The 14,006-nt window shown below is 43.5% G+C and overlaps 1 protein-coding gene across 1 annotated transcript; it reads right to left on the bottom strand.

Annotated features, from left to right (window-relative positions):
- Window positions 1-6,711: 6,711 nt before the first annotated feature.
- On the bottom strand, window positions 6,712-13,673 carry LOC124687827. Its single transcript, XM_047221564.1, has 12 exons — window positions 13,549-13,673; window positions 13,383-13,466; window positions 13,245-13,282; window positions 13,095-13,136; window positions 12,756-12,809; window positions 11,371-11,430; window positions 10,411-10,470; window positions 9,867-9,950; window positions 9,249-9,308; window positions 8,693-8,776; window positions 8,020-8,168; window positions 6,712-6,998 (listed from the first exon to the last, which is right to left on the bottom strand). The coding sequence occupies exons 1-12, from the start codon at window positions 13,581-13,583 to the stop codon at window positions 6,984-6,986; spliced, it is 765 nt and encodes a 254-aa protein (XP_047077520.1). The 5' UTR covers window positions 13,584-13,673; the 3' UTR covers window positions 6,712-6,983.
- Window positions 13,674-14,006: the final 333 nt, after the last annotated feature.

Here is a 14,006-nt window from a genome sequence, read left to right on the forward strand (position 1 = left end):
ATATGATTATTGGGAAAAATTTAAATTCTTATTTATTCATATTTGAATCTCTATTATCCATATTTGTAATGAATTCAAATTGATTCCCCCTAAACCAAATAGTTCAACAAAGGTCATGCCGAAATTTATCGCACTCACGTCGATGAGCTAAATTAATTCCATCGACGTGAGAGAAACCTCGATCTCTTTGTGTTTTAAATGAACGCGCGAAAATTTCCCGGATCTTCTATGCATGAATGCAGTGCACACTTCTGTATTCTCTCATTTTGTAGCCTCTAAACCTAGGATATTACATATGCTTCACAACCGGAGAGAATACATCATTATAATCAATACTTGGAATTTGGTTGCAACCTTTTGCTACTAACCTTTCCTTAAACCTCGGAGGCACATTAGGAGACAAATCTTCCTTTCTTTTAAATATACACTTACAGCGGGCAACCTTCTTTTGTTTAGGCAAGTGCACAACATCTCATGTGCCATTCTTGTTAAGAGATTGCATCTCCTCTTGCATAGCGGAAATCCACTTCACGGGGTCAAGGGATGCAACGGCCTCAGCATATGTAGCAGGTTCAGTATCATGCTCCACCTATTCAGCACAACTCAAAGCATGATGAACAAAATTACACTCTTCAATTAAACGAGGACATGGACCTTTGTTACGGCTCGGTCTATCAGCAGCAATGAAACTATTTATTTGCTGCAAAACAGGTGGTGAGTGTTGAACAACAATGTTATCAATTTCAGCAACATCATTTTCTTTCTCCTCTACGTGCTCCACCTGCACGATGATCCTCTCATGCTCATCATCAGAATTATCAGAAAAATCAACAGCATCAGTAACATCTGTAGATAAACTCTTATAAAACATGACAGTCTCATTAAAGACAACATACCTGCTATGCAAAACTTTCTTAGTTTCAGGATTCCATAACTTGTATGCCTTAACTCCTGAACCATAACCAAGAAACACACACTTAACAGCCCTAGGCTCTAGCTTCTCATTATCAACAAGAGCATAAGCAGTGCAACCAAAAACTCTCAAAGTATAAATAATCAGCAGGTGAACCAGACCATACTTCAATCGGAGTTTTTTTATCAAGCGGAATGCAAGGTGACCTGTTTATCAAGTAACAAGCGTTGGAGGCTACTTCAGCCCAAAAACGTCTATGCATACCAACATTGGACAACATGCTACGAGCCTTGGAGATGATGGTTCTGTTCATCCTCTCTGCCACACCATTCTGCTGAGGAGTATATGGGATGGTGTGGTGCCTCACAATGACTTCGTCGCTGCAATAATTATTGAAAACGGTAGAACAAAACTCCATGCCATTGTCAGTACAAAGCAATTTAACTTTTTTTCGTTTTGCTTCTCTACCATAACTTTCCACTTTCTAAAAGCATCAAAAACATCAAATTTATGTTTCAGAAAGAAAGGTCACACTTTTATGGAGTAATCATCAATGATAGTAAGCATGTAATTTGCACCACCAAGAGAAGTCTTGCGGGAAGGTCCCCACACATCAACATGCACATAATCAAGAATCCCTTTAGTGGTATGAACGGAAGCATTGAATTTAACTCTTTTATGCTTACCAAAAATGCAGTGCTCACAGAACTCAAACTTACTCAAATTGCAACCATCTAGCAGGTCTCTCCTGTGCAATTCTGCCATGTCATGTTCACTCATATCTCCAAGACGCATATGCCACAGATTAGTTTTACCAGGTTCATCAGGAATAACAACAGCATCAATACCAGACAAAGTGCTACCTCTAAGAACATATAATTTTGCAGAATTTATATCACCAATCATGTGAACGAGAGAACATTTTGATACCTTTATAACTCCGCGAGAATCGGAGTGTTTGTACCCATCAACATCAAGGGTACTGAGAGAGATCAGATTTCTGGCCATGCCATGTATGTGTCTCACATCTGTCAGAGTGCGTGTCATGCCATCATGCATCTTGATCTGAATGGAGCCAATGTCCATGATCTCACGTGGGTTGTTATCTCACATACACATAACATCTCCACTCTGCAGGAACTCATAAGAACTGAACCAGTCTTTGTTACAGCAAATATGAAACGAACATGCAGAATCAAGGATCCACTCATCATTACCAGAAACACAACCAGCAAACACAACTAGGCAATCGCCATCAGAATTATCACTGAAAACAACAACAGCCTTATCATCACCATCAGATTTGTTTTTCGGTTGGTAAGTACCGTTTCTTTTCTCTTTGTTCTGCAACTTCCAGCAATCATCAATATTGTGGTTAGTTTTCTTACAATACTTGCAGAACTTACCATCTCGTCCCTTGGACTCTAAGCAACCTCTGTCGGTCTTGCTCTTATCTCTGTTGTAGTTTTTGTAGTTGTTGTTTCTGTTCCCGGTCCTACCTCGGACCTGCAGTGCTTCTGCCTTAGATGACAAACCCTCTACCTGCACCATAGATTTCATCTTTTCCCTCTACTGGAGGGCCTCATAAACTTCGGCAAGGGTTAGTTCATCACGGCTATATAACAAGGTGTCTCGAAAATTCGTAAAAGAATTAGGCAATGAGACTAACATTATAAGAGCGAGATCCTCATCCTTACCTCCATGGATAGCAAATCAGAAACGATCTGTCTAAAGATCGATAGGTGATTCATCATTCACGCACCTTCTTGCAGCTTGTGTGAGAACAACTTCATCTTCACGTGCATCTTACTGGTTAGATCTTTGGACATGTAGATCGATTCCAGTTTCAACCATAGCGCCACTGCAGATTTCTCAGCCAGCACTTTCTGCAAGATATTGTTGGATAGATGGAGCTGAATTAAAGAAAAAGCCTTATGGTCTTTCCTCTTTTCATCGTCGGTCCAGGTCTTAGCATCTTTCTTGCCAAATCCATCAAGATCTTCATCCAGATCAGAAGATTGGTTAAGGATCACCCTCATCTTCACTTTCCACGGAGAAAATCTCGTGGTATAATTCAGTTGCGGCAGATCGAACTTCAAGGAAGACATGTCGCAAACCCTAGATTGAAACACGGGCTCTAATACCACTTGTTATAAATGTGACAAGCAAAGAACGAAGAACGATAAAGAAAAACGAGTGAAGACACACGATTTAACGTGGAAAATCCCTTCCAACATGGAAGGGGAAAAACCACGAGCGCCAGCCAGCAAAACTTCACTATATCAGGGAGTGTTTACAAACGTCGTTGGTTATCTTATAATCAGATAAACCCTAGCCGACGGCCCCCCGCATCCGCTACGCTTCGGCCCAAGCCTACCGACACGGACCTCGCTTCGCTCGTTTGAAGTTAGCCTCCCTTTAGTATATGAATTTGACTCATAATATAACACATTAAAGCTTGTTTTAAACCTTAGACTGGTAGGCAGTGTTGAGATCAAACTCTGAACTCCTAAATTCGGAAATCAGCAAGAAATTGCTGATCTGGCTAGGATCCTCTATCTCTTCTACGCAGACAAGTATGGCCCACGTGTTATGATTTTTTTCTCTCAATATCTCTCATATGTCCTTTCGCTCGTGCCTCGCGCGGCCGGCTCCGCCACAGCCATTGCGTGCCCGCCCGTGGCCGACGAGGCGCGCACGGCCAGCTGCGGCCCCGCCCGCGGCCGGCGCCGCCCTCGCCGGTGCCCGCCCGTGGCCACCGCGGCCGGCACCGGCCCCGCCCGTGCCTCGCGCGGCCGGCTCCGCCACAGCCGGTGCGTGCCCGCCCGTGGCCGACGAGGCGCGCACGGCCAGCTGCGGCCCCGCCCGTGGCCGGCTCCGCCCTCGCCCGTGCCCGCGCGTGCCCGCCGTAGCCGGCGTCGAGGCGCGCATGGCCAGCTCCGCCCCCGCCCGTGGCTGGCGACCATGCTCGCGGCGGCGTGGCTCGCGTGGCCGACCCCCATGCCCGCGCCCTTGGACGCCGCCTTGCGCGTCACCGTCGACGAGGTTTGCCGCCGGAGCTCCTTTTGGAAGCAGCAACTTCTGGCATGGCTGAAAAAAAGGAGGAGTCGGCGCCGGGTACTCCATGCGCGTGCGACGGCGGCAGTTGGCCAGGCCAGCCAAAATCCGGTGGCTATTCCGGCCATCTCCATGTGAAAGAGAAGATAGAGGAGAGAGAAAATGTGGGATCGGACGGATATAAACGGACGTCCAGAGCCACGAGATACCGTCCGCGGAGACGCAAAGTCCGCCCAAATTTACGCTGGCTTTGGTCGTTCCGGACGCGGTAGCGGTCCGTTTTTAGTTTGCGTCTGCGCGTTGGACCGCGTTTTTGTCCGGTTTGCCCTGAGAGCCAGCGCCGCGTCCGCAACGCACAACACGAAGACGGCGCCCGAGGTGGGGGTCCGACTCCGTGTATGGAAGGCGGCGGCGGTGTCACCGTTTGGCGGTCGAAGCAGAGCGCCGCGCTATCTCCCACAATCCCACATGCTCCTGCCCTGGGCGAGCGAAGTTTTGGTCAGAGATGCCCCGCGGCCCGCGCGAGGGATGGATTGGGGATTTTCTTGCTGGGCAGAAAAGGGATTAGGTGAGGACTCGATCTGTTCCTTTTTTTTTATGATCGATCTGTTCTCTTGGTTTTCTACTTGAGCCTGATGTGTTCTTCCCTTCAAACTCCGGCAAGAAGGTAAAAAAAAAATGGTGCTCTCTCCCCCACCGTCGTCTTCCTTCACTAGCGGGAGAAGCTCGCAGCCAAGGTGTTGTGCCTCATGGAGAAAATGGCCGCGTGTGGCGCGGCGCGCGGCACAGGAGGACCTCGCGTGCAGATGCCATGGCAAACGCCATGCCGACAAGGAGCTGCTGCTAGCGTTCTGGTGCGCCGTCAACGACCGGCACGGTACCCTCGCGCTCCCGGCGGTGCTGGGCAAAGGTCGTGCTGCGCGATGGCAACCTGCATCTGCTGCTCTGTTCTTAGAGTGTTCTTTGCATGATCCTACAGCGTGTTTGGCAATTTTGGGGAATGGCTTTGGGAGTTTAGAGAGGGGAGTTTGTTGGAGGATTATGCTTGGGAAATTGATTATTAGTCTCACTCCCCTGTTTGGTGTGAGATGGGAATTTCTATTGCGAATTCAGGCGTACCCGTTCGCGGTTCGCCTCCTTACCAATGACACCCCGTCGACTTCGCGTCGTTCCAGGTGGAAGCCGCCGGCAGCATTATGGACGTCCACCCTGGGCTGCTGTAGGCCAGCGTGCTAGACGAGCGGCTTCACGACATTCATGGTTCTTCAATTTGGCTGTGCCGGCAGCTGGTACAAGCCAGACACTATGCAGACGCAGGCGCCATAAGGCTGCTCATAGTGGGGAGTAACTTAGACTAGTAACATATAACATGTTACTAGTCTAGGTTACTACCTTCATAGTGGGTACTAACTTATATGTGGTGTCATGCATTGTGTCATTTATTATGTTGTAGACTCATTTTACCTTGGGGTGTGTGATGTTATGGTAACATAGCTACCTAGTTACCATCTCACTCTCTTTCTTCATTTATTCGCATGCCATGTCACCAAAATGCCTTGAGATGTGTGATGTTACTAGCTATGTTACTCCCACTATGAGCAGTCTAAGAGCAAGTACAATAGAGTCCAGTCAGCTGACTATAAGACATTAAATAATATATTTTAGATGAGTTGGAGGAGAGAGAAGAGGAGAGAGAAGGGAGGTGGGCTACTATGCAATAAGCCAGCTTCTTGCACGTGCTCCTAAGCACTCAGTGAGAGTGAAAGGTGGCCCATATATTAGTAAAGTACTACATTCTTATAGCCAACTATTGTACATGTTAGCTATATGATGACTACAAATGATATGACATCTTGTTATAGCCAACAGTTGGCTATACTATTGGAATTGCTCTAAGCCATGAATTGGTGAATTAAAACTCCATGATTGGAGCAACGGATATCATGCGTTTGACTGGGATTCTGATTAATTGCATGTGTCATTGCACTTTCGTAGCATACATCTAGGCCGGCCGGCGGCACCGCCGCCCAGCACGGCCCCAGGCGTCGCGGCGCACCCATCTAGTTCTTCCATCTATTCTCCGTACCCAGCGACGCCAGGGCACCGGCCATGGCGCCGACGCGGTGCGCTGCTGCGCGTGGAAGTTGTATCTGGTTAGCAGGCTCGTACTCCCGTTGGGTCGACACGCACGCGATCAAGGCATGAAGCGGTCTTTTTTCTGTCAATTCCCTATCCTCGCTGAATTACCTGGTCCTCCCCAGGGAAGAAATCTGTGGGAGTTGGCCTCCTTAATTCCTTTTCCCTTTCCCTCTCCAACTCCCATGCCCCTGAAACAAACAACGGATTGCAAGTCCCGCCTCCCTCAAACTCCTATTCCCGACCTCCAATTCCCATGAAACAAACACGCTGGAGACCTAGACCCACTCCCATGTGGCATTTTAGTCAAAATCCCGGTGTTGACCAATGCCACGTCACCAATTCTAGTCTTGAAACACGTTTTTGAAATCTTTAGACCGGGAACAATGAGTTCAGGGTGGTGATTCCTGAGATTAGAAGGTCAAGGTTACATTTCGACACCGTCTATGAGTTCAAGATTTAAAACAGACTTTACTCATATCTGAACAGTTCCTACCACACGATATGAAAAGCAGCACAGACGAGCTCCCTCCAATAAACAACACTACACAGTTCAAAAAAACACCACAGACGTTTTGCACGACAACGTAAACATGTTCCAAGCTGTGACTTACGGAGTATAATTTATTTAGTATTCTTACTGAAGTTACTCATGATAATAGTTCATACTAGACACTGCAGTGCATGGTGGCATAACAATAAAAGTTCACTACTCGCGAAGATCAATTAAATTGGTGATAAAAGAGCTAAAGCAGCAACATCAACAGCATCAGAACAGCCTAGTTCCAAGCCCCAACAGTATCGCTAGTTCTGCCAAAAGCACCAATAGTAGGCCAATGCCGCCTCGCCCGCCCATCAGGCAGTTAGGTGTGCAATGTCAATCGCTCTTCACCTGCATCCGAAGGAGCATCTTAATAGTGTCCAAGGCAGGGCAATTCATACAGCACAACCACAAAAATTCAAACCACATATTAAGTTGTTTACTCAAGTTCGCCTCATGGTGATTAATCAAGAATAGTTGGAACTTCTATTGGTGATGCAGCTGGCTAAGTTCCAAAAACAATATTTATTGTTATTAAGAAAGGGAAGCTGCCAAACACTCAGTTAATGCTACTCCCTGCGTTACATAATTGTTGTCGTGGTTTTAGTTCAAATTAGTACGACAAGAATTTGAACTGAAACCACGAGAAGAATTATGGAGAGAAGGAAGTACTCTACAATAAATGTTTATAGCAATGGTGAAAATGTGAAACTATAATTTAATTAATTGAATAGTCTTTGCAGAAGAACAGCAGAAGTCCTAACAAAGGAGTCGAGTTGCTGTCTTCTCAAGGGAGCTTGACAAGCAGGCGCTACCGAGTTTGCGTTTGGGTTCAGAACTTGTTTTAATGGCAAATCATCCAAGTGCCGAATTGTGTGGGTTTCACACTGTTTCCACTTTAATCGAGGTATTGTAAGTACTTCAATATTCTTAATGAATATGCAGAGTGCCTGACAGTTTTCCCGAAAAAATGCACAAACAGTTGTAGTTTGTTTCTACTATATTAAGTCCAAATTAATGATACGTCGGTTACTGGAAAAGGCGGTAATTTCTAACACTCATGAAAAAATTAGTTGGTTAAAGTCTATCCTATGAACTGAAGTAACCACAACTTGTGCTGCTGTTTGATGTTGATTTAACCTTCAGCCTACCTGGTTATGCACGAAAGAAACTTTGCATATCATACTGGAGTAACTAATAGATTCGCACAGCTTAGTCCAGCATACTCAATTTCTTAGTCAAACTATTATTTTAGGCAGTGTAGAAGAAATAAAACACTAGCAATCTTGTTACTAACTGTTATATTTACTAAAAAAAAAAGGTTTGCAAAAGGAACTAAACCCCGGTACGTTGACATACAGTACATACTTACTTCACCAAACGGCTTGGTAGTCCGTTGCCTTTTTGCATCCGAATAAACCTCTTCAGTTGCCATTTCTGACCTTGGGTTCTTTCTTAGATGGGAAACCTGGTAAGAGCTCTCAGTATAACCACTTTCTTGACCCAAATTCTTGCTTGTGCCTGCCCAATAATCAATAATGCTAAGGATCACAAAGTCGAATTACACTTGACTCATATTTTGCGTAATATATTCTCTTAACAGCAAGCATTCCAAGGACCAAATGTGAATAAATAAGGCTTTGCAAGCATTAGAGAACAATGGTATGCACTTAATTTACTTCCATTAGTTTATGATGACATCTTAGAATTTTCAGCATGGCCCATATAAGGTAAAAATAATTGCAGGCAAGAAACTGCATCGGAATTTGCAGCACACAAAGCTTGATAGAGCTTCCAGATGCAAATGCAACCCTGAAATACTCATACACGGCTACTCCACTCCAAAATCAACTTGCATAGAACTAGGCGGTAAGAGGACAGCTCATAGCATCCCAGCAGCAAAATCAGTCGTACAACTGAAGTAATGAAACTTAAATGTGGGGACTATACTTTTAGTGTTCTCTAGTAACAGTATAAGGGGTCCATTAAGCATATATTGTTTCCTCCCGGTATTGAAATTACTGATGTTTGTTGAACTAATTTACCTGCATTCGCCACTGATGAGATCCCAGAGTTTTTTGCACTGTTCGTCAAATTTACAGTCTGCTGGACTCGAGGAACAGGAGCACCTGCAGTGACTTCAGCTATTGAGAACGGTAGCATGTACTAATGAAGATCAAAGAACACCATCAAAGCCTGATGATCACATGGGAGTATAGCACCAAGTTATCGTCATGCACATAAAACAGTTATACAGTGTGACACAACCAACAAAAGAATGGCAGTAGAAAGCTTAAGGAAAAAGGTTTCTGACGTAGATCTTTCAGCACAAGTTCTATAACTAGGAGCAGACAATGTGCATAGGAATCGAAGTACCAAAAAATGAGGGATGCAGCAGAATAGCGCATGACAAAGAATCATAGGTGCAGGACAACGGACGTGTGGAACATAAAATCACTATGTATAATCAATAGGGCGAATATACTACAGATTATGCTCATAGCCTGTTAACTAGTTCACACTCAGTCTTCTTTAACAATGAAAATTTATGGAACTAACTGACAGGATGGAACGTCGACAAAGTTTTGAAGTGGTTACTACCTGTAGCAGGGTTTGTCAAAGTACCAAACATAGTGTGCGAATCTGGAGCAACAGGTGCATCTGCAATAAATCAGAATGTAAGAACTGGCAGCAGTCGCCACACTGCTAAACTTTAAGAACATCAAGCCTGACCAGGAAATAAAGAATTTTCAAGCAAACAAAATTGGCATGAAATGTGACGCAATCCAATGAAAGAGTGGCAGATAGAAAAGTTCAAGGAAAAATGATTCCAGCGCTGGTATATGTATTGATATTATTATAAGCTCATTCGCCAGGTCTTTGAGTGCCTGTCGTACCACGTGGTTGGTACACTAGGCTGATAGATACTTTACTTTCAGGATCTCGCACGTGCGCCCGACTTGGTCTGCCAGTGAATTTTGGCTCTACATCTGGTTGTGCGTGGTATGTTCGCGATTCGTACAAATGGAAGGCATCGCGTACGTTAACCCTCCTTTATTGGGCTGGGACATTCCATCTTTGAGAAGGGGCCCAATCTCGTATTTGTACATACAGTCACTTGACATGACTATCATCTGGAGTACTCTACTAAGAGATTCACTAAACAGATATTGTTTCCTCCTGGTATAAAAATGATTGAAGTTTTGTGAAATAATTTACCGGCATTCGCCATTGATGAGATCCCAGAGCTTTTTCCACTGCTTGTCAAGTTTACTGTCTGCTCGACTCCAGCAACAGGGGCACCTGCAGTGACTTTGCCTATTAAGAATGATAGCAGGTACTAATGAAGATCAAAGAATACCATCAAAGCCTGATGGCCTCATCACATGGAAGTACAGCACTGAGTTACCATCATGCACATAAAACAGGTGTACATTGTGCCACCAACAAAAAAATGACAGTAGAAAGCTTAAGGAAAAAAGATTTCTGACGTAGATCTTTCAGCATAAATTCTACAACTAGGAGCAGACAATGTGCACAGAAACCGAATACCAAACAATGATGGATGCAGCAGAATATCGCATGCCAAAGAATCACAGGTTCAGGACAATGGATGCGTGAAACATAAAAAAAACTATGTTTAGTATATTACTGATGATGCAAATAGCCTGTTCAGTAGTACATTCGGCGTTCTTTAACAATGAAAATTTAAGGGATTAACTATCGGATGGACCATCGACAAAGTTTTAAAATGGTTAATTACCTGTAGCAGGAATTGCCAAGGTAACAAAGCTAGTCTGTGAATCTGGAGCAAGAGGTGCACCTGCAACAAATCAGAATGTAAGAACTGGCAACAGTAGCCACACTATTGAAGTTTAAAGAAACATCAAGCCTAGCCAAGAATGCAATCAAGATTATCACACACACAAAATTGGCATCAAATGTGAGGCAGCCACTGAAAGAGTGGCAGATAGAAAAAATCAAGGGAAAATGATTCCAGCGCTGGTATTTATATTAGTCGGATAAGAGGTCATGTATTGATATTATTATAAGTAGTACATACAGTCACTTGACATGACTATCATATGAAGTTCTCAACTAACAGTATAAGGGATTCACTAAACAGATATTGTTTCCTCCTGGTATGAAAATGATTGACGTTTGGTGAAATAATTTAACAGCATTTGCCATTGATGAGATCCCAGAACTTTTTCCACTTCTTGTCATGTTTACAGTCTGCTGGACTCCAGTAACAGGAGCACCTGCAGTGCCTTCGCCTATTAAGAATTGATAGCAGGTACTAATGAAGATCAAAGAACACCATCAAAGCCTGATGACCTCATCACATGGGAGTATAGAACTGAGTTATCATCATGCACATAAAACAGGTGTACACTGTGACGCAACCCACAAAAGAATGATAGTAGAAAGCTCAAGGGAAAAGGTTTCTGAAGTAGAACTTCCAGCAAAAGTTCTACAACTAGGAGCAGACAATGTGCAGAGGAACCGAATACCAAACAATGAGGGATGCAGCAGAATATCACATGCCAAAGAATCACAGGTTCAGGACAATGGATGTGTGAAACATAAAAACACTGTGTGTAATATATTACTGATGATGCTCATAGCCTGTTCAGTAGTACATTCGGTGTTCTTTAACAATTAAAATTTAAGGAATTAAATATAGTATGGAACATTGATAAAGTTATAAATGGTTATTTACCTGTAGCAGCAGTTGCCAAGGTACTATATGTAGTCTGGGAACCTGGAGCCACAGGTGCATCTGCAACAAATTGGAATGTAAGATCTAGCAGAAGTACCACACTATTAAAGTTTAAAGAAACATCAAGCATGACCAGGAATGTAATCAAGAATTATCATGTAAATGAAGGCATGAAGTGTGAGGCAACCAATGAAAGAGTGGCAGATAGGAAACGTCAAGGGAAAATGCCTTTATCGCTGATAGTTGAAAGATGACCTATTTAAACAAGGGCAACAATGGACTCAGGTACCAAAAGGTAAGGAGTGGAACAGAAATTGGAATGGTAAGGTGTTACAGGGTTAATGGGTCACAGGCTCACAGGGCCAGGCATTGCTTGTATTATATTTGGTGGGGCCAGGGTGAAGTACACTTGAATTTTTTTAATTGAAACAGACCTCCTCTATCTCTATGGTACCATTAATTAACTGAAATTTCAACCATACATCGGTAAAGCATCTTTGGCTCAGATTTCTCATTATACTGTTTAGAGAAAGCAACTCCCTCCATTCCTATTTACATGGCATCCTTTTGCATGATCTAACATTGACCATCAATTTGACCAATAAACATGAGCAATGTGTCGTACAAATTATACCGCTGGAAACCTTTTCCGTATACTAATTCAACAATATATAATTTTGTAGCACATGACCCACGCTTTATTGGTCAAATTGATGGATAAGTTGAACCTTGAAAAACTTGTTCACCATGTAAAAAGGGATGGGTGGAGTCTGAAACAATATTAGGAAATCACGAAATATTCCTACGCAGTCTATTTGCCAATCTCGGTATATAGCATGCAAATATCAATGTTTTTTTTTTGGCTAGCCGGCAATATGTATGTGGGCCAACTCAATATATATGGCTAAAAATGAACTAGATTTGGCCTAGTAACATTGGCATGCCAAACAATTAACAAATATCCAGCAAAGACCAAACTTTTGGTATAACTTCTAAACATAGGTGCAACCAATGTGCACAAGAACAAAATTGTAGGGAATGCAACAGAATGTAGCATCCATAATAGAGGAATATCTGAAGCATAAACATCGGAGAGAAATTTAGAATTACCAAATAAGAAAATCTGTTCAGTAAGAATAAAGAACTGGTTGTAACAGCATGGAAAAAGAGGTACAGTGGGGAAAAAAGTTACTGCGACTAGAGTTAGTCCATAGTAGTTTGCAAATAATAAATCAACAGGAAATCCCATAAGAAAAGTATGACACTAGAAATGAAAGATAAGAGAACACTGAAGTTGGATTTACAAAAATAGGAGGTGGCCGAAAAGGATTAGACAAAATGAAAAGCTACTGAAATTTTCCTGGACAAAACAAGTGTGAAATTACCTTTCTTCCCACTTGATTTAAGCTCCAAAGGATAACCAGCTTGTAAACTTTCATCTGAAAATGGCACAGGCTCATCAGTTTCTACAGATACACATAATCAAAGGGGTTTCCCAAGCATCGGAATGGCAGCAAGTACAGCTATTTTGTGCAATAAAGTAGAAATAGATGAAAGATTTTCTTGGTGTTGAAGTTCGTCATGGAAAATAAAATGGCATCGGAGCTTGCATGTGTTCTCAGGCCTCAGGGTACCAAATAAATCCCTACTAACAGTAAGTTGAGTACAGATGGACATGGTTGGTGCAAAACAAGGGACACTAGCAGAGAAGAGGCTAGTTTTACCGATAATATCTGCCAGCCACTTCCTCGTCCTATCTGTCAATCCTGCCACCAGAGAATAGTAGATACAGATGTTAACTGCCTCAAATATACAGAATTTAGGAGTTACATTTCTCAATCCTAAGCTTCTCGCAAACACAGTAGTGTATATACCTCGGTTTAACGGGTGATGCTCAGGCGAAGAAGATATCCTGCAGTAAGAAAGGAACTTGCAGGTGAGTGAGTTTGTCAAGATCCAGGAAGAAGAGAATTGAGGAGTATCTATCTTAGGATATGTGATCGTGTGGTTACATCTTCTTCCTCTCAAGATAAAGCTTGGCAAGTGTTTTAGGCCTTGGCCGTGAATATTGCTTCAGGTGGCGCCTCCGGCGGAAGCTAGCAAAGGTTAGATGACAGTCGTCAGTTGCTAGTAGGCAAGAATGTATACATTGACAAAATGAACCAGTGGTGGGCGTACCCGAACCCTATGGGAAGTACATCGTGCGGAAACATTGAGCCTCCCGGCAATACCACGAGGCTTGTCAACTCTGGAACCTTATTTGCCAAGTCCTCAACGATATCCGATGCCTTGAGACGTACGCGTTCCCAGTCCAGGGAGGCCCTAGGAACATGCATTTTAATACCAACCATACTTTAGGTAGGCTCAAGAACAATAAGATGCTGCTACAAGGAAGACACACAGGAGGACACGCGCGTAGGCAGCAACACAGGAGATGGAGGAATATATAAGAGGGAGAATTGCAGGAACTGATCATAGAAATAGGAAATTAAGAGTGTATACCTGATTTGCTCCGAGTAGAGGAGGGTGGTGGTGATGGACCGCACCCTGAGTGCATCTCGGGATACAGAGTCATCATGCTTGGGGTACTGCTTGTAGGTTTGGTAGAGGCGCTTGACGTCCATGTCGTGGTCGCC

This window comes from Lolium rigidum, chromosome 2 (genome assembly GCF_022539505.1).
Source record: "Lolium rigidum isolate FL_2022 chromosome 2, APGP_CSIRO_Lrig_0.1, whole genome shotgun sequence".
In the NCBI taxonomy this organism is placed as follows: Eukaryota; Viridiplantae; Streptophyta; class Magnoliopsida; order Poales; family Poaceae; genus Lolium; species Lolium rigidum.

Bases quoted from the DNA above. Each gene is read 5' to 3' on its own strand.
- LOC124687827 (XM_047221564.1), bottom strand. From the start codon at position 13,583: ATGTTTCCGCACGATGTACTTCCCATAGGGTTCGG. The intron at 13,137-13,244 runs GTATATACACTA...CTCTGGTGGCAG, and splicing joins GCATCACCCGTTAAACCGAG to GATTGACAGATAGGACGAGG. The intron at 11,431-12,755 runs GTAATTTCACAC...AATTTGTTGCAG, and splicing joins TAAATCAAGTGGGAAGAAAG to ATGCACCTGTGGCTCCAGGT.